We start from the raw sequence: 20,821 nt of genomic DNA, 5'->3' as shown, positions 1-20,821 counted from the left end.
TATATATATATGAGAAAAAGAAACTTGTTGCCCACAGCAGCTCAATGTGGCTAACACTAGAATTCACCAGCTGACACCTCATCCTCATTCAGGTTTGACAGCGTTTCTAGTTGGTAATGGCAGATGCCTGAGCAGGAACTGAGGCTGCAGTTTGGAGAAGCCCTCAGAGGAGACTGATGGCCCATCCCCAAGAAGCATTGATGACTGTCTGCTACAAAGGTCGAAGACTCTAACTGGTAGGCAGGCTTAAGATGACGAGCGGCTCGTGACCTCAATCAGGTTGTCAGGGATTGCACTGAATGAAGTGCCAGCATTATTGAATGTGCCAACAAACATGAAAAAGGAACGCCAGGAAAAGAGATCAGAAGAAAGTGCAGATGATGAGAAAACTTGATGAAAGAGTGAGGGAACCTGAATCAGGTAGTGACTTGGTCGGGGTCTGAACAGAGGCTCTGGCGGTGAAGCATGCTGGGAATTTTTAGGCAGGAGATAATTGCTGACAGCTAAAGGCTTAAGGGTGAGTTTCACTTAAGCTGGATGATGCAGACGGGTTACCAGGCTGGCTAGTTTGCTTCATTTGAGTAAGGTACAGGGACTACTGATTGATTCCATAACAAATAAAGGTGATGTATCAGTTTTGGAGGTACTGGTTGAATTTGAAAGGTTACTTAAAGGAGGGGGTTAATATATATACAGAACAGGAAGGGGAGGTGTCAAGGTGTAGTCCTGCTCCTGAAGGTCGGGTGTGTTCAGGGTGGTATGGCCCTAAGCGAGAGAGCCACTACATAAAAAGCCTATATATATATATTATTGTGCTAAACTGCATATGTTACAACAAAAACATGCAAACCTTCTTTATTAGCTGCAGCTTCAAATTTGAGCTGCAAAATTGCTTTTCCCGCAGTAACATCACCTTAAGAACACGTTCGTTTATTTCAGCAGTGTTAAATTGACAGAGAGCACACAGTGTGTTAGGACGATTTGTAGGTCAAACATTTTTGTCTTTTGGAGACTTTCACTTATATATAGAACATAAGAATATAAGCATGTGTGTGTCATCACAGCACGTATAAAAAGGCAGTTTCTGCACTGTCCTCTCGTTTATGGCCATACCACCCTGAACACGCCTGATCCTGGAAGCTGAGCAGGGTTGGTCCTCGTCAGTACTTGCAGTCCTGTAAGCTTTTTCACTTCAACACACAAACTGCAGAGGGCGCTGCTGCTTTCTCGGGAGAGAATACTGTTTCACTTTTCTTCACCTGGTAGTGGTTTTGAAATAATGAACTGTGAGGCGAGAGAAAAGAGTAAAATACTTTATTTTATCAGTAATGATAAACAAAAAACACGAATAACAGAATCCAAGGGCAGAAGTGAGACCAGTGTCAATATGTTATACAACCATGTGATCAGATAGCAAAATATACCTTCTGGTACCATCTAGCTGCAGGAGTTCATGGGTAAATCCTTGGAAAGCTGAAGAAATACTTCAGCAGGAAAAATCACAGCCTTTTGCAAAAATATATCCAAATATAATTATACACTTTTTCCACACGTGGCAAAACTATCCGAGGACATGAACTGTTGATGCATTCATAAGGAAGGCCATGCTTATTATTCACATTAGAGTATTACTGATTAAAAAAATAGAAGCAGAACTTTTTGTCAAACAGAAGAGGAACACAAAACATTTCAAACAGATGTTTATGGCAGAATTCATAGGTCTGAAAATACAAGTCAGTCCCTTTCAAGCAGTTTAAAACAGAAACAGTAAAGGACTGCCATGGCTTTGAGATACTTTGGTTGTAATACAAATCCCAGAGTTCACAAGCAAGAGGACTACAGAGATGGCCATGCTATGCTATGCTAAATTACAACTGTTTAAAGGTAACATTTTAAAAAACCTACAGGAAAAACAAAAGTAGAAAAAATGTTAAAAAAGTCAAAATATAAGTGTCATCACATTTTTACAAGAACAAGCTTTTCCACACAGACAAGTAGACGACAGTATTCCAAGAATAATCTAGTTTTTCCACATCTTTTAAAAACACTGTAACACATGAGTCTTTAATAAAAATGAGTCCATCAATGTTGATCAAATACTGATTAGCACTTGTTTAGACTGATCGTCTATATGGGTTTATTAACCTGCTCCATTATTGTGTGCACATTTAACCCAGTTTATACAGTCAGTGTAAACAAACGAGGGGTCCTAAACACACCGTTTCATCTCAGCACTGAGGCTGGATAATGATTGTATTTTTTCTGTTGTCTCACTCAGAGGTTCTGGGATGCTGCTGGTCGTGATGGTGGTGATCAGTTATTTGAGTGTTGCAGGCCAGCTCACTACAGCTGCTGCTGATGTTGCTGCTGTTCCTGAGTGATCTGCAAACGAAGCTCCTCCTCCTCTGTTAAAATAAGCATAGACGACAGGTCAGAGGGAGAATCAGCTCAGTTCAGTTGTGTCAATACTGCGCCAAATCACAACAATAGTTGATGCGAGACACTTTATATTGTCAAGACCTTACAGTAATCCAAAGAAACAGAAAACCCCAACAATCATATGACCCCCTATGAGTAAGAGCTTTAGTGACAGTGAGAAGGAAAAACTCCCTTTAAGGAAGAAACCACCAGCTCAGGGAGGAGGAGCCATCAGCCGCCACCGGTTAGGGTGAGAGGAGGGAAACAGGACAAAAGACATCCTGTGTCTTCACATCACAATCATCTCTCATCATTTCTCGCAAAACCTGCTCATACTAAGACCCTGGCTTTGATGTGGTGTTGCCAGCTAAACAAAGATGAGCTAGAATCAAACTTCATCTGCTTTGCAATCAACAAAATGTAAAAGCTCAACACATGTTGGAGGTGTCACTCAGATTAAAAAAAAATAAAAATGAAATCAAATCCAGACCACAGACCACCCAGTCACAAAAAAGGTCATTTCAGCAACACGTGATGATTTCTGACCATGTAGTAAAAGGTAAGAAACTGTTCAAAACATTAAAAACTTAATTTCCTTCTTTGACACAATAATTTGTGTCATCTGTAGCCTAATCCAGCATTACATGTTCAGCCTGGTTTGTTCAGTCTTAATGTCAATACCGCACTGTGAAATTCATTACAATGGCTAAACCTAAAGAAAAATGAACTTATTGTCTCAATACTCAAGGAAGAAACGTTATTGAGCTTTCAGTGAAGTATACGCCCTGCCACCAAACACCAGCCAAAACAACCCAGCAACAAAATAAAAAGGAGACGACATTTTTGAAAAGAAATCTTACGGATTTTTTTAATCCGCTTTTTCCATCTGGACTGGACACAGCAAATGACGACAACAAGGATTACCACCAAACAAATACAAATGCCTGATGGTGAAGAATAACAGCAAATTGTGTTTGACATGTTAAAGTGGGACTAGAAATAGACAAATGATTGTGTGAAGTTTAATTCCTCCACATTTCATATAAGATGTGAAACATACCCACAGCGATCCAGATGCCACTGTGATCAGCTTAAAACAACAGGAGCAGAAATGTATTTATTTGGAGATGACTGACAGGTGACACGTGATAGCACATCATACTTGCACAACCCAGTGTCACTGACTTGACTACTTACAGGGCTTAATGCAGTCTTGTTGAACAGGCTGACTGATCTCAGAGCTGACGGGGTTAGAAACATTGCAAGAGAAACGAGCATTTAGCACGTCTTCGGCTGGCCTTGTCAGCTCCTTGCCAGTCTCTTTTTCTGCCACAGGTTTATCACCCATAAACCATTTGATCTGAAAATTATTTTCACTCTGTAGACAAACAGACAATTAGTGGATTTATTGGAAGGTTCAGATTTTAAGTCTAACATAAAAAGTTAAACTTCGCCAAAATTAGAAATATAATAATCTTTTCATACATTTTGGGTAATTTTCCAGCCTATATAATTAAATAATACATACATAGAGACCCAAGCCTCACTGAAACAACATCTGAGGAAATGCACACTGCAAACTACAGATTCTTCAACAGCTTAATTATGAGTCAGTTATTGGTAGAGTACTCTAACTTAATTGCACCTGAAACAATAAATATTGTACTCACCTTAATAACATTGCAAGTAAAAGAGACTTTTGTCTTATCGCCTGCACACATCACTGTTACTTTGGGCTTCTGCACACGGTCTGAGTACAGAAAATTTCTTTATATCAACATTATATAAACTACTGCTGATAATGCTTTTCTACAATAACCAACACTGTTGATTAATAAGACTGAAAAGTGGCGTCATAATAAAACCAAACACTCTTAATGACAAAGTATGACTAAGACAGCTTAGCACACTTGCTTGTTGTGATAGAAGTAGTACAAACACAATAAATACACATATAATGTGTTTTACTTACCTAATACACACAAATGCACACTCTGTAAATCTCCCCCCACATTTAGTCCCTCTGTGTTGTGAACCTCTGGTTTGTATCGTCCTGACTTGTCTTTGGTGAGTTGTGTCAGCTTTAGTGATCCAGTTGAATCAACATCATCATTTTTCCCTGTGGTCACCTGTTTCTGTCTGCCATAAAAGATTAGACTTGTGTCCTTGAACCATTTCAGGCTATCTGATTCCTTCAGCTCATATCTAAGTGGCACAGTGAAGTTTGATCCTGTTGCAGCATAAACACAATCATCCTGAGAGTCTGAAAGATAAAGAAATGAAGAATAGTCATGCTAGAAAAGCTCTCAACAACTACATGTCAATTCATCAAATTTGAAGGAAATTATTATTTTTATTACTTCTTGGTGTTTTTTTTTTAATGTTTAAAAGGTGAATGAAAACCTGGTGTCAAGAAGAAACAAAAGTGCATCCAGGTAATCCCAAAAAGTTAATTCTGTTCAACTGGACGTAGCGTTTTGTTTGGGAGAAATGTTTCGTCACTCATCCAAGTGACTTCTTCAGTCCCAGTGATGGGACTAACAGCATTACAAACTACACAACCACAAACAGCTATAAAACAATCGAGTGAGTGAGAGAGTGAGCGAGAGAGAGTTTTGTGTTGTGTGTCAGAACAATGAGGCGACTGCTATCAGGAGTGATACACCTGCTGCTGTCAGACCTGCAGGTATCAGGCTTTTTTTGGAGTTCTTCTATATGGTGTGGGAACACTTATTGAATACAGAACAGCTGATGGTTATGTAAATAATTTGAAATGGTTATTTTAAAAAGGGTAAAAGTTAAATGGATGCAAATAACTTTGTTGTTTGCAAAACTTGTGCATATGATTTTAAAATTGACAATTTTTATTTGCATTTAAAGTTATGAAATATGATTCAATAAACATGTTTGTGGTTGTTACAGTAAAAAATATAACTTTTTCTACTCTGATTTTATGTTTTTTGTCTGGTTTTTGATCAAAAATCAAAAGTAGCTAAAAATGGACAATTATAAGCTGGACCCCAGAGGGTTAAACATTTTTTTAAAGTAACGCAATCGTTACTTTTCAAGTAATTAATTACTTTTAGAATCATGTAACTCAGTTACTAACTCAGTTACTTTTTTGAAGTAGTAACTAGTAACTATAATTACTTTTTCAAAGTAACTTGCCCAACACTGGTCTCAGCTGACTGTAGGTTTCCCCAACCAGAAAGCTCCAGGCAATCCAGGAGAGAAGGACGAACGCTGCCTAAGCGAAGACTCGTAGTGATCCTGTATGTGTCAGGAGTGTCGGAGCAGTTGAGACGCATTTTTTCTAAACACTGAATCTTTGTGGGTTTCAAATCCCAAAACACGCTGCGCCAAAAATTGGTCCACCCAAGGATCAGGTCCCCCGACACAAACAGAGTAACATAGTGTACGCTGTTGAGTGCCAGGAGGATTGCCAGGATTTATACATCGGAGAAACCAAACAACCTCTGGCAAAGAGGATGGCACAACACAGAAGAACTACCTCGTTAGGCCGGACTCTGCAGTCTATTTACAGCTACAGGCCAGTGGACACTCTTTCAAGCATGAGGATGTTCACATCCTGGACAGGGAGGAACGCTGGTTTGAGCACGGCGTCAAGGAGGCCATTTACGTGAAAAGGGAAAGACCATCTCTGAATCGAGGGAGGGCCTAAAGGTTCATCTTTCACCATCTTATCCCGACATGGACACACAGGGCGGCTGCTCTCTGTCCCGACAAAACAGTGTCTTTGTTTTGCTCTTTTTCTTGTGAAACAAGGCCCACACTGTCATGAGCTCCTTCTCAAAATCAAGAAAAGCAAACTGACTTTATTAATCACGGAAGAGCTATGAATTACACTGAGGGACTGCGGACTGCTTCGGAGGCACCTACATTCAGCGAGCCCTGCTACTAGATCTCGCACACAGATGGAACGTGTCCGGCAGTGCAAGAGGAAGAAGACGGGTAAGTGTGGAGGCATCCGGAGTAGGCTAGCAGCTAATTCACACAAACCTGCTATTTCCCCCATCGTACTGTCCAACGTGCTCTCCCTGGACAACAAGCTGGATCAACATAGAAGAGCCACCTCCACGGGACAAGACTCTGCTGTCCATCTGCATCTAAAGGTCAAAGGTCACTCTTTTGAGCATGCCAATGTTCACATTTTGGACAGAGAAGACAGATGGTTTGAAAGGAGTGAAAGAAGCCATTTATGTCCACTGTGAGCGACCATCTTTGAACAGAGGCGGGGGTTTACGACACCAACTGTCTGCCATCTATGATCCAGTTTTGAGATCCCTTCCCAGGCACCTTAACGCCCACTCACATCCTGGGCCATCTAACCTCAGGAAATCACATGATAGGGTGGGGCCAGGTTTCACAATGAGCTCACCCAAAACCTACACCTGTTTTCACACCTTGGATCATGTGATTAGGTAGGGGATCAATAGGGGGTCCATGACCCTCTTGAGGGTCTCCCCCAAAGGGCTTAAATCTGGGACTCTCCACCAATTGGTCTTAGAACTGAAGAAGCTTCTCATATGAGGTGAAACGTCTTCAAGAAACTTGAAGAAATTTTTCTTTCCCAGCTCCTTAGACTGCGATTACCCAGATGACTGAGAACCTTCACAGACAAACTGTCATTGCCTACATTTCAAAGTGCATCAGTGATGTCACAGAGACCAGGACTGTCACTGTCCGGGCCAATCAGAAACCATGGCTGGATGTGGTGAGCCTAAGAACAGCAAGGGCAAAGCCATCACGCTGCATCAGAGATGTGAAAAGGCAGTCCTCCAAGAGGATTTTGCAAAGCTTCAGTGACAGCAGAGATACTTTAGTTCAGTAATTATTGCTAAATTCTAGGTTTTTTGATGGTAAAGCACATTTCCACTGACAGCCTCATAAAGAAAAAAAAGAAATTGAAAAAGAAATAAAACTGCACGATCACTAAATCACATAGAACATCTGGCCAATCACAAGTGGCATCTTAAAGAACGATTTGAAAAGTTAAAATGAACTTTTCCTTTAATAAAGCCTGAGGAATTAATAATGAGATTCATTAAATTGTATTTGTACCTGTGGAGCCGTTGGCTAAGCAGCAGAGCAGAAACACAGCGGTGATAATGGAAGAAGAAGACATCTTCTTCACTCTTCTCATCACATTCAGGTCCAAACAGTTACTCAGTCCAAATCAGGGGTAGATGAATATCCAAAGGCCTTCTAACGACGTGAAAAAATACAAAAGTGAGCAAAAATGAACAAAATGTATCAAACAAACAAAAACAGCTGCAAACAAAGCAGATGTGTTTTCGGGAAATTGTTGAGCCAACCGATGCAATCCAGACTGTCTAGCATGTTCTTAAGTTTCCCTTTTGGTTACCAACATATTATATTCAAACAGGAATATTGCCTCAATTTCTGGCTATAGAGTGAGGATGACGTCACCGAACACAGTAAATAGAAAGTGAAAGTAAAAAAAAAACAAAAAAACAATTGAACTAATTGAACAATAGACCAGACTGTGGTTAGAGCTGAAATGTCTTTTATTTAAAGGAAGGAATTTACTGCGCTGCTCTCTCGCTCTCTCCCTTTCCGCAGTTATAAGTCAGCCCAGCTCACCCACTCTCTCTTCAGCTCCTCTATCACAGCAATCATGGATACTGACCGCGTTCGTCTTCGGGGTTCACAGCACACATAACGTTGATAGATTTGCATCGATTTCTTACACGCGCGTATTAGAAAACAATGATTCTGTGATCACAAAGCTTAGACCCACCCAAAGCAGTGTGGATGTGGACGAAGCCTAAGTTGCAGTGAGGCTATCAGACAGCAGATGATGATTAATAAAGTCCACGTGATCCATTAAAAAAAAAGAAAAAAATCATGAATTAAAAAGATTTCTTCTGACTCAGGGTGGAGGCGGTGTGATCCTGGGAACTGTGATTATCAAAGCGGAAGCGACTGCGGACCCGATCCGCCCCCTGAACTGTCATTTCCAGGATCTGTTTGGGATCATCGTGGTGGCATGTTTTCAAAATGCCTTCATAAACATACTGAAGTATAAATAAAAAAAAAAAACATCTGGCCATTCAGACAGCTGTATAAAAGTTTGGATATTTCTTATGAAAGAAGCAGTGTCACTCTGGCAACTATTGATTACATATTCCACTGCGGATTCCTCGTTTTCCACTGATAGCAGTTTATTAACCTGGCAGCAGGTCATGTCATACATGCCGCCTTCAGACAAAAACACAAAACATGCTGGTTAAAATGAACAAAAGTGGAAGTAAGTGAATAAAAGTCATATGATTGAATGAGTGAATGAATGAAGCCAATTCTGCTTATAAAATAAGAGGAAGCAGAGTAACAATGTCTCTGTCTAAATGTGAAGGTTTTAATTCATTAATTAAAAAAATAAAAATAAAAAAGTTTTTTAGTTGCTTTTTGTCCAAGCTCTCTTCTGTGTTTGTTTGTTTGTTTGTTTTTTAAAGTACAAGTTCTCATCAGCATCGTTCCTCTTTTTTTCTGCCACTTGTGACACACCACACAAAGATTCTAGGTCTGACCAACTGTCTCAGCCGTGGGCAAATTCTGATTCATTCCTTCAATTTTGTTTAAATTGTAAATTTTTTTTTTTTCATCCTCTTCCCTGTTTTTATTTATGGTAGGCCTAATTAGTTGGTTATCGCTGATATTCAGAAACATGAACAGTGACTCTGTCAGTATTTGCAGATGTCCACAAGGTGGCACCATTCCATACACATGTACATAGTACAAATTCTGGTCCTTACGGTAATATTACGGTAATAATGAATGAAATATCAGTTTATTTTAATATATGCGGCAGAAACGGCTCTCTGTTTAATTTTTTTTTAATTATAACATATTATAGGCATCCTGCACAGATCACATGACTTCATCACTAAGGCCAGACGGTGATGATAATGTTATTTTCTGTTATGTCTCTTCAGATCACAGTGTGCCCAGGTGCCAGGTTGTGGGACGCTGCTGTTTTCAGCCTCTTTGTTGGTGTTGACAGCTGGCTGCTGCTGGTAGCGATGCTCATAACAACGAGGCTTTTCCTGTTCTTCATCAGTCCACTGCAAATAAAGCTCCCTCAAATCTGTTAAAATAAGGACAGATGAAAGATCAGACCTGGAGAATCACCGGTCATCTCCTAATGTTTTCAGACAGGATTGTGTCAGCTACACAAGGATAAATAGAAAGAATTAGATCTCCTTTGTAGTCAATATACTGTAGACAGCTCAATGGTAAACTGACACATTCTTATATAGTGCTTTAAACAGCACAGAAAAAGCACTTTTTTCTATTTCTAAGTGCTTTCTATCTAACATTCACACTGAGGTGAATGCATCGGGAGCAACTGATCTCAAAGCTCCAAGTGTATTTGATGTCAGCTAATCTATGCTAATGCCACTGCTATTTGTGTAACTAATAATGGTATTTTATTTTTAATCTTGTCTTAAGACAGTCATTACATCAGCAGAGCAGGTTTAAATCTGTCTGAACTACTTTGTGGAGTCTATCTACATCAGAAATGAATGTGTGGGAGGCAGGTGTGAACCTACAAGGAGCAGAGATAGTGGAGGCAGATGAGATTCAGTACATGGGACCTTTGAGCTTTGTAGAATCCCTACCCTGCTCATTTTAAAACCTTTCATTTAATTCATGTTGTTTAAATTGGTTGTTGGTGGTGCTTTTATTTAAAATATAGTTCTTCTGAATTATTCAAAACGTTTAACCAATTTGCTTATATCGACACACCGTAAGTGACACAATTTAAACAAGCAGCATAAAATATTGCGAAGCCCAGATATAATTTTTAGCATAATCCAACACCAGATGTCCAACCTGCATCGTTATTAATAATAATGATATACTGTCAAGAAATCAAACAAAACAAGTCAACTCATGGTCCCACAAACATTAAACAACTAGGAGTGTGAGTTATGCTAACTTTTTACACTGCAAGTAAAACTGACATTTGTCTTATTGACTGACAGAAGCCAGGCTGCCATATCGCACCATCGGCCCCTCTGGCCACCACCAGTAGGCGGTAGGGTAAAGTGTCTTGCCCAAGGACACAACGGCCAGGACAGAGAGCCCGGGAATCGAACCGGCGACCTTCCGGTTACAGATGAGCTTCCCAACCTCCCTGATCCACGGTCGCCCGTCAAGAAATAATCTTGATAATACATTAAAAATAATAATAATGCTGTATGGGAAAGCTAGACAGTAACTTTAGTACATTAATAAACCAGCAGTTTTCTGTGGGTTAAATGTGTGACTAACATAGAAACAGGCAGAACATTTGCTATAAAGTACATTTGTATTACCAGAATAAATGTATGTATAATGTGTTGTTACTTACCTGATACACACAAATGCACACTCGGTAAATTTCCCCCCACATTTATTCCCTCTGTGCTGTGAATCTCTGGTCTGTATCGTCCTGACTCGTCTTCATCCAGTTGAATCAGCATCATCATTTTTCTCTGTGGTCACCTGTTTCTGTCTGCGATGAAAGATTATCCTTGTGTCCTTGAACCATCTCAGGCTCTCTGATGCCTTTAACTTATATTTAAGTGACACAGTGAAGTTTGAGCCTGTTGCAGCGTACACACAATCATCCTGAGAGCCTTTGAAACAGAAAGATGAGATTAGCCATGTTAGAAAGGCTCTGAACGATTGTATGTCAATTTATAACATTTGAAGGACATTGTGTTATTCATACTAAATTCAGGGCTGTACCTAAACTTTGTTCCATCTACAGACTTCTTACAAATTTCCAAAGTAGCTGCCAAGAAATCACGATGCAGATAAAAAGTGTCAGACACTAACATTTAATTTCTGTGTGCATGAGCAACGCTGCTTTGCAAAGGTGTCCACATTGCATAGCTTGAGTTAGTACACAGCATGTAAACACATTTTCTGCATGTACAAATATCTTTGTGAGAATTTTCAAAATCTCCATAGAGATGTTATATCGTGTTTTAATTTGATAAATCATTGACAATCAGCTGATATTTCACATTCTTCTCAATAATGTCGACTACTTTAGAAGCTGACTACTTTTAGATTGACTGGAACTTTTTGAGATCACGACAATCATCATGACATTGCAAAGAAAACAAATATACCAAATGTGCAAAAACAGTTCTCAGTAAAATGAATTTTGCAATCACTAAGTCGCTTTATCAGAGTTTCACTTTCTGTCAAGGGAACAGGAAATCAATCATCTTATGATTATTTTCCTCAGTAATAATAAGAAAGTAAGCCTCTACGTTCATTCTGACACACTACTCAAAACTGGTTGGGTGTCTTTTTTCAGAGCCACTTGCTCTAAACCTTTCATTTAGCATGAAATGTTGTTTTCTGGAAAATCCCTTTCATAACTTTACATGTGCAGAAAAGAATTAAAGTATTTATCTTTATAACTGTCATGTGGGAATGTGCTTAATTTCATGAAGCCCAAGTAATGCATGGTCTCACCAAGAAAACAGTCAAAAAAGCATCAGCGATGACAGACAACAATACATCACGTGAAGATCGCATATAAACGTTTTTGCTTGACAGGGAGACAAGTGACTGTAATCACAAGAACTATGAACTATGAGGCAGTGTGATGTTTCAAATAATTAGAGTTACTCATTTAGTCCAATAATGAACACTTTCATTCTTTGTGTAGTACAGGATTACTACAGTTTATTTGGTGGGTCACTTTTGGGTGAATGATACTTGTAATTTGTAAATATAATGATCAGTTTTTTAAAAGAAGCACAATTGTTTGATGTTTTATCTCATTTACTGCATCTACATGAACTTTGAAATGTCAACCTGATCGCTCATTTAAAACTCCCTCAAATACAACAAAACTACACCTGACAGCATACAGAGATGAAGTGTAGCGTACCTGTGGAGGCAGTGATGAAGCAGCAGAGCAGAAACAGCGATGGTGGCAGCAGAAGCCATCTTCTTCACCGTTCTCATCACATTAAACTAACAGCCGCTTTCCATTTTAGAGGCTGTTTCCTGTCAGAGCATGGCATCATCATGTTTATGTGAGTGGGCATGTGTGGTTTTGAAGGGAAGAGGCCTCGTCTGCTCTCATAGATAAAGTACATAATTTCGTTCCACCTCATGTTAACATGTGATGTGAATGGGTGTGATGTAAGTGGTGTTGAGGAAGTGAGCATCAGCGCCCTCTGCAGTTTCCGTGTCGAAGTGCAAAAGCTTACAGCACCTGGTATTCCCAGGCGGTCTCCCATCCAAGTACTGACCAGGCCCGACCCTGCTTAGCTTCCGAGATCAGACGAGATCGGGCGCGTTCAGGGTGGTATGGCCGTAAGCGAGAGAAGAGCACAGAAACAGCCTTTTTAAACATGCTGTGATGACACACACACGTACGCACTTACATTTTTATGTTCTATATATAAGTGAAAGTCTAGAAAAAGCGACAAAAATGTTTGACTTCCAAATCGTCCTCTGTCACTTTAACACTGAACATGTCTTCTTATCGTGATATTACTGCTGGAAAAGCGTTTTTGCAGCTCAAATTTGAAGCTGCAGTTAAGGTTTGCATGTTTCGCTGTAACATATGGTAAATGGCCTGTATTTGTATAGCGCTTTACTAGTCCCTAAGTACCCCAAAGCGCTTTACACATCCAGTCATCCACCCATTCACACACACATTCACACACTATGAAGCTTAGCACAATAATATATATCAAATTGTGTGACATTTGCCAGCTATAAAAGGTCTTTTATGTAGCTATGCTCTCGCTTACGGCCATACCACCCTGAACACGCCCGATCTCGTCTGATCTCGGAAGCTAAGCAGGGTCGGGCCTGGTCAGTACTTGGATGGGAGACCGCCTGGGAATACCAGGTGCTGTAAGCTTTTGCACTTACACACACAAACTGCAGAGGGCGCGGGTGTTCACTCAGTCTCTCAACATTACTCTATGCTATTAAATTTGTATTCCGCATGATAATCAGCCCAACAAAATAAATAATCAAATTTCTAACATTTGTGTTAGTGTTTTAGTGTGAGGCAAGAGAAACCAGTGAAACAGTTATTTTATCGGTAACAGTATCCATGGAAAGAAGTCCACCATAAATGATAAAGTTATCCGAAATTATTATTATTGTTATCAGTTTGATGTGAAAGTACAAAATAAAGTTATTTAGTAATTAGTAGTTTCAGCACTTAGCTGTGATAAAGTAGTAAATGTATCATTATTAAAAGATAGTAATTTATTACAGGACAGAGTCAAAGTGGCTGAGAGCACAGAGTCTGCACAGTGATTTGATATAAGTTTATAATGTATTCTTATATTTTGGTGTATAAAACCCAAAATATCAGCTAGTACAACTGTCTATCTATGTGTTTAATCATGATATATTCAAAACAAATACACAGACATTATTTATTTTAACCTGGAAATCTGAGAGACATTTACAGTTATTCTAGTGTGTATTGTAGGACAGAAAGTTAGCCTCATTATGTGCCCGTGCTTCCTAAACACTTTGAGTTGCAACACTAACTGAAATCAAATAAGTGTGACTGTTATTAGCTGACAGACCCTTCCCCTCCTCAGATAAGTAAGACAGTGAGTGAGGAATTCATACTTCATGTATACGTAGATCAACCTGTAGATCCATGAAGTCTAATCTGAGCTGTCTGTTCAATTCAAATCCCTCTTTTCCATGATGTGTGTCCTGTAGTGTACTGTCCAACTACTCTGTCCACATCCTTTCATCCTTTAATCCTGAAGCACTCATCCTCTCTCTATGTGCAGCAAACTCTGAGTCTTAATCTGTTTTCTGTCTCATTTTTTATTTAAACTGGATCAAATGTAACAAGTCACTTGGATGAGTGACGAAACGTTTCTCCCACCGACAACGCTACGTCCAGATGAACAGAATCAACTTTTTGGGATTTCCTTACCTGGATCATTGAGCCATGCATCAAGACTTAAACAGTGATACGCTGTCAGTATATGCAGATGTCCACAAGGTGGCATCATTACATTACACATGCACATGCACATAGGCTACTACAAACACAGTTGTGACATTTTACAATTCACATCACACCTGGAGTTTGATGTTTTACAGTGAAGGGAATCACTGGAAGGGTTTTGGGAGTCGGCCCACACGTTCTACTACTATAAATGTGACTTATGACTTCCCTGTGCACTTTTTAATCACTGCAAGCATCTGCACATGATCTGAACTTTGATTATATGGATTTTATATACATCCAGCATGTGGTACAGAAGCAGCAACAAATATATTGTCCAGTGCACAGTTGTGGGAATCTTTAAATCTGAAAGAAGAAAAAACACATGAAAATACGCAAGTCCTGAACTTTCACTCTCACAGCAAATATACAGCATGAACCCTTCCCACCGAGAAGAGCATATTTTCCCTCAAAACAAGGAGCAAAGAGAGCAGAAAGCTCTTAATGTACTGACACAAAGATTAAACAGTCATTCTTTACAAAGGCGCCCACATTGTACGGCCTGAGTTACTACAGAAGATGTAAACAGTCCGACTTCCTGTCTGTCCCACTTTCTCTGGGTAACTTTTTTTAAAAATCTACTTACAAAACAACAAAGTCTGGAGATGTTTTGATGGTGTTTTAGTTCGATTAAATTATTGCTTAATCAGCTGGTATTTCAGATTAAGGTTTGTACATCTGGTTTAGTCACTTCATGTCAACCACATGCTCATTATTATTTATTCAGACTGTGTATTTGAGGTCATTTCCTTTAATCTGCCAATTTGTTGTGTGCAGCCAGTTTATCCATTTAACACGAAGCTGAAAAACATAAATGACTTATAGCTGAGGCTGGATGCTGGTGATTGCATTATTTCAAGTCGTCTCTCTTCAGGCCACAGTGTGTACAGATGCCAGGTTTCGGGATGTTGCTCGGCGAGTTGCTGTTTTCAGCCATATTGCTGGTATTGCCAGGTAGTTGCTGCAGGTAGCGGTGGTCATAATAATCAGGCTGTTCCTGTTCTTGATTGCTCCACTGCAAATAAAGCTCCCTCTCATCTGTTAAAATAAGCATATATTACAAATCAGACCCGGAGAAACACCATCCTCTGTTAAAGTGTTGGTAAGAAAAAAGGTAAAACCTGCTATTACTGAGAAAATGGCTTTGATGGGGTTGTGTCAACTAAACACAAAAGGATAAATAAAAGGATAAATAAAAATAAGTTGATCTCCTTTGCAGTAAACGTACACAACTAAGACAACGTTGTGGTGTGCCGGAGTTACATGGTTCATGTGGAGTTTGGATCAGACTGCATGTGACCCTGCAGTTTTAGGCCGCTCAATCATTATGTCAGTAAAATTTTAAAAAAGGCTCCAGTTAAGTGTTATCATCTTAAATAAGAAAGAGCATTGCTTGCATTTGCAGCATGGCTTTTTTGAAAGATCAGGTTTAGATGCCTCGTCCATAATTTAACAATATTTTCAAAATATATTTGAGTCATCTGCAGTTTGAAATGTCTTTAACCTGCTACCATTACATTAACTTAAGTCTAAATATAAATATAGTGGTCCTAGCACTGCACCTTGGGGAGCTCCACAAGTAACCTTTCAGAAGTTTAGACTGAAATGAAGCTTCTTAAGTAACTAACAGATTATATGCAGTGGTTTTAAAATAACTAAAAAAATAAAAATAAAATCTCACCGTTTAGTCGCACATGCTTTTTTCGTCTGATCCGGATACAACAAACGATGACAATTAGGATCAAAATCAGAACAATACCTGATGAGGATGAAAATAAATTGTATTAGACATGTAAAGTAAAGAGTTTATGTATTTGAATCCTGTGTTCATTGCTTCAAGCTTAATTGCTCTGCATTTCAGCAATGCCACACATGTTAAAATGTAAGGATTACACAGAAGACACAACATACCTGCTCCACCACCCACTAAAACCCAGATGCTAATTCCAAATATTGTTTCAGAGAAAACTTCAGGAATAAAACAAGAGAAGAAGAAAAGAATCTTATTATGATATGAGCTCACGAACATTTGGAAAAAGGCAAATTTAAACGTTTGCAGAGTTGACAGCAAGTAATACTTACCAGGCTTATAGCAGATTTGTTGAACAGGCAGACTGATCTCAGAGCCGATGGTGTTAGAAACATTGCAAGAGAAATGGGAGTTTGCCACGTCTTTGGCTACTCTCGTCACCGTCTTCCCTTTTTCTGCCAACTGTTTACCATCCTTAAACCATTCAATCTTCTCATTCTGTGGGAGAAAACACAATTAGTAGATTAGTTGAAGGCTTAGAGTGTGTGTGTGTGTGTGTGTGTGTGCGTGTGTGTGTGTGTGTGTGTGTGTAGTTTTTTGTTTCATTTTGTTTTTCTTGTTTTTCCAGTGCACGGCTCAGAATATAAGAGTATTTTTCTTTTTGTGTGTGTGGTGACTCTGTACAATTAACTGTGGAATTAATAATTTGACAGACAAATTCTTAAATACATTTCAGCATTTTAATCAGTGGGTCGTTGTCTTTGTGTCTTTTGTAAAAAACTAAACTCAACTTAATTAATCAAACTTTAAAACATGAGGCAAAGAGAATGATTGCCAACAGAAGCCGAATGCAGCTGAAATCAGATTAGCTGTATCCCATTTTATATATTAAAATAATATGTGCACATAAATCTTGCTGTTTCAGCTGCATTTTACAGTCAACACAGTTCAACTGCTTGGTTTCAGTGGAGGTGAAATGAGACCTTTGTCCACAGATTCTTCAGCAGCTTAATTATAAGTTATTTGAGGGACTCACTACATGGAAATATCAATAAAACATGAAATATTGTCCTCACCTGACCAACACTGCAAGTAAAACTGACTCTTGTCTTATCGCCTGTACACGTCATCGTCACATTGGGCTTCTGCACACGGTCTGAGTAAAGAAAATTTGATTATATCAACATTATATGAACTGCTGATAATACATTAAAAAAGTAATAAGACTGCATGACAAAATTAGACAGTAACTTTAGTATATCAATAAACCAGCAGTTTTCTGTGGGTTAAATGTGTGACTAACATAGAAACAGACAGAACACTTGCTATAAAGTACATTTGTATTACCAAAATGAATATATGTATAATGTGTTGTTACTTACCTAATACACACAAATGCACACTTGGTAAATCCCCCGCATTTATTCCCTCTGTGTAAACCTCTGGTTTGTATCGTCCTGACTTGTCTTTGGTGAGTTGTTTTAGCTTTAGTGATCCAGTTGAATCAACATCATCATTTTTCCCTGTGATCACCTGTTTCTGTCTGCGATTAAAGATTACGCTTGTGTCCTTGAACCATTTCAGGTTATCTGATTCCTTCAACTCATATCTAAGTGGCACAGTTAAGCTTGATCCTGTTGCAGCGTACACACAATCATCCTGAGAGCCTTTGAAACAGAAAGATGAAGAAAGAGATTAGCCATGTTAGAAAGGCTCTGAATGATTGTATGTCAATTTATAACATTTGAAGGACATTACAAATTTCCAAAGTAGCTGTAAAGAGATCACAATGCACAAAGAAAGTATCAGGCACTAACATTTACATTCTGTTTGCAAATTGTAAAATATTTCTAACTTAGAGGGGACATTAGCAGGTTGTAAACATAAATATACCAAAACTAATGACTTTGTGCACAGCATCAAACACATTTCCTGCATGTCCAAATGTCTCTGAGTGGCTTTTTTGTAAGAAATTACTAAAACCCATCAGGAGATGTTCGATACATTGTTTTAATTTGATAAATCACTGACAATCAGCTGATATTTCAGAATAAGGTTTTTGTCTTTTTTGGTCTTCCCAATAAAAGTCGACTACTGTAGAAGATGATCACATTTTTAGATTGATCTCTGTGTAGGTTGAGTTCTTTTAATCTGCTACATTTGTACGTGCGCTACAACAAGTTTATACACTCGCTGTGTAGCTGACAAATGTCTATGATAGGACAGATCACTGAGGCTCAATGATTGTTATCTCATATCCTGTTGTTTCTCTTCAGACCACCGTGCACATTTAAACATAAACTAAACCTAACTTTAGTTTGTCGTCAGTTGTGAGCACCAGATAATATTTTTTAAAGGCACATGGCATTTCTTCATGATTATGAGACACTGAGAAGACAATTAGACGTACTCAGTAAAATGGATTTTGCAATCACTGAACAACTTGACAGTTTCATTTTCTATTAGGGGAACCCACAGGAAATCAGAGGTTATATCAGTCGTCTGCTCAAGAGTCACAACATTAATATTTTCCAAAGTGATAACAAGAAAATAAGCTTCTTGTTATCACTAATTTTGAGACGCTAGTCAAAGCTGGTTGAGTGCCTTTGTTCAGAGGCAGTCACAAAGTGACTCGTGGGTAATTGCCCCACACCTTTCATGTAGCAAAAAAGGAAGAGAAAAGGCATTATCTTTTAAAATTTTAACCATAAGTTTTCTGTTTCTCTCCATCTTAACCACAAGCGGTTCTCAAGACTCTAACCCAGAGAGCTCTGAGCGTCTGCCCGTGACCGTTACCACTTCCCTGTGACTCTTGCATGCCTTTCCTAAAAAATGCCTCTCACAACTTTACAGTTGCAGAAAAGACAAAAAGGCATTTATCTTTATAACTGTCATGTGAGAATGTCTTTTTTTTTTTTTTTTGGTAAAAATTGTAAAGATTGTAAAATTCAAACACAACCAGTCAACATGATGCATGACCTGCAAAGAAAACTGTCAAAAGGCATCACTGACATCGTGTGAAGATCACTTATTCCTGTAAATAGTGCTGAAATAATCACAACATTCAATGTAAAACTAAGAAGAAGTGAAGTGATGCAGTTTATGACTTATAGATTCCACAGATGGGGGTGAAGCGCTGCAGCGCTACGCCCCACTCTGTGTGTGGTTGACTTCAACCTACGTGGATTTTGTTACTCATCATTTAAATGATTTTTTTTTAATTCGAAAGTCTTTATGTAAAGACAGTGATAACTTTAATTAAGTCCAGTCCAGTGAAGACAAACTAGTTTTTCTTTTTAGTCAGCACTGTTCAGTTTCTGAGTCCTCAATTGAGGAATGAAGCCAAATTTGCATTTCATAAGTACGAAACAAACTGTTGATGATGGTAAATGACAGCGCAGAATAATAAACAATTAACGAGATGAAATTGAATCTAAGTTTTTAAATAAAATAATTATATTTATGCTTTAGTTCATCAACTACAACTAAATGAAGGCATTTTTACGTAGGAGCTTTTTAGTGGGAGCTTCTTACAGAAAAAAAGGACTGCATGCTACATAGCAACAGATCAAATGTCTGTGATGTGTTAAAAAATTATTCAGTGTGCAGCTAAACACTTATAAATGATTTTATCTTTCAAAAACATTTGAATTTTGACACTTAACATTTGAAATTAAAGCCATAAACTTTGGATTTTAAAGCTAATTGCTTATACAGTTCACCAAAAACTACACCTGACAGCATACAGAGATGAAGTGTAGCGTACCTGTGGAGGCAGTGATGAAGCAGCAGAGCAGAACCACAGCGATGGTGGCAGCAGAAGCCATCTTCTTCTTCACTGTTGTCATCACATTCAGCTAACAGCCGCTTTCCATTTTAGAGGCTGTTTCCTGTCAGAGCATGGTATCATCATGTTTACGTGCGTGCGCATGTATGGTTTTGAAGGGAAGTGATCCAAGAGGCCTCGTCTACTTTCACAGATAAAGAACAAAGTAAGTGTGACACTTAGAACAAAGACTTTGCTTTTTTAGTTTTCTTGCTTCAGCAAATATATTTAAATATAATCTCCAGTTAGAGATGTTCAAGAGGTAACCGAAAACTCAACTACAAACTGTCGTAATTTGGGTGATAATTTGTAATTTAGACATAAAATATAAATGTATGTTTTTCTGAAATGACTTCTTCTTAAAATCTGATAATACAAACTGATTTTTCTTGTTACTGCTACAGCGTCCTTTTTGTTGGTGTTTTTCCTTTCACTGTCAAGCAAAGAAAATGAATATTCCATCATTATTTTGTAAAATTAAAAGTGTATTTTATTTTAAATAATTGAAAATAAACACCTCTGTGAGTGTAATGTGGCCAATAAAGTGTGTATTCTTAATTTCAGGAGATTCGGGGTGTCCCATGAAGCAAGATTAATGGGTTATTGAGATAAGCTGAATGTGAGTCAGAGCTCAAACTCTGCATCATGTTGTCACTGAAACTTTTAAGTACTCCTGTTTGGACGTTGATGCAGAAAATGTTATCATGAAGGATACCAACTGAGTACTAATGATTGTTATTGAGGTAGGGAGTGAGTAGCTTTGCCCTCTGCAGTT

General features: G+C 38.5%; 2 protein-coding genes and 2 non-coding genes across 4 annotated transcripts; 1 reads left to right on the top strand and 3 right to left on the bottom strand.

The window, feature by feature from the left end:
* Window positions 1–1,297: 1,297 nt before the first annotated feature.
* Window positions 1,298–8,608, bottom strand: LOC146547898 (T-cell surface antigen CD2-like). Its single transcript, XM_085265735.1, has 8 exons — window positions 8,201–8,608; window positions 7,501–7,644; window positions 4,391–4,681; window positions 4,089–4,168; window positions 3,616–3,796; window positions 3,479–3,508; window positions 3,279–3,362; window positions 1,298–2,405 (listed from the first exon to the last, which is right to left on the bottom strand). The coding sequence occupies exons 2-8, from the start codon at window positions 7,580–7,582 to the stop codon at window positions 2,344–2,346; spliced, it is 810 nt and encodes a 269-aa protein (XP_085121861.1). The 5' UTR covers window positions 7,583–7,644; window positions 8,201–8,608; the 3' UTR covers window positions 1,298–2,343.
* Window positions 8,609–12,676: 4,068 nt separating this feature from the next.
* On the bottom strand, window positions 12,677–12,795 carry LOC146547897 (5S ribosomal RNA). Its single transcript, XR_014890961.1, has one exon. It is a non-coding gene; the product is annotated as a 5S ribosomal RNA (ribosomal RNA).
* Window positions 12,796–13,226: 431 nt separating this feature from the next.
* On the top strand, window positions 13,227–13,345 carry LOC146547896 (5S ribosomal RNA). The gene has a single exon (XR_014890976.1). It is a non-coding gene; the product is annotated as a 5S ribosomal RNA (ribosomal RNA).
* Window positions 13,346–13,924: 579 nt separating this feature from the next.
* Window positions 13,925–20,130, bottom strand: LOC146547895 (T-cell surface antigen CD2-like). The gene is made up of 7 exons (XM_085265731.1): window positions 19,987–20,130; window positions 17,603–17,887; window positions 17,297–17,376; window positions 16,553–16,718; window positions 16,382–16,438; window positions 16,152–16,229; window positions 13,925–15,508 (listed from the first exon to the last, which is right to left on the bottom strand). Exons 1-7 carry the CDS (start codon window positions 20,066–20,068, stop codon window positions 15,321–15,323), a joined length of 936 nt encoding a protein of 311 aa, XP_085121857.1. The 5' UTR covers window positions 20,069–20,130; the 3' UTR covers window positions 13,925–15,320.
* Window positions 20,131–20,821: the final 691 nt, after the last annotated feature.

This window comes from Mchenga conophoros, linkage group LG23 (genome assembly GCF_057382185.1).
Source record: "Mchenga conophoros isolate Kocher_MC1m ecotype Shallow Benthic linkage group LG23, M_conophoros_male_GT1.1, whole genome shotgun sequence".
Lineage (NCBI taxonomy): Eukaryota > Metazoa > Chordata > Actinopteri > Cichliformes > Cichlidae > Mchenga > Mchenga conophoros.
This window is presented reverse-complemented; position numbering and strand designations above follow the sequence as displayed.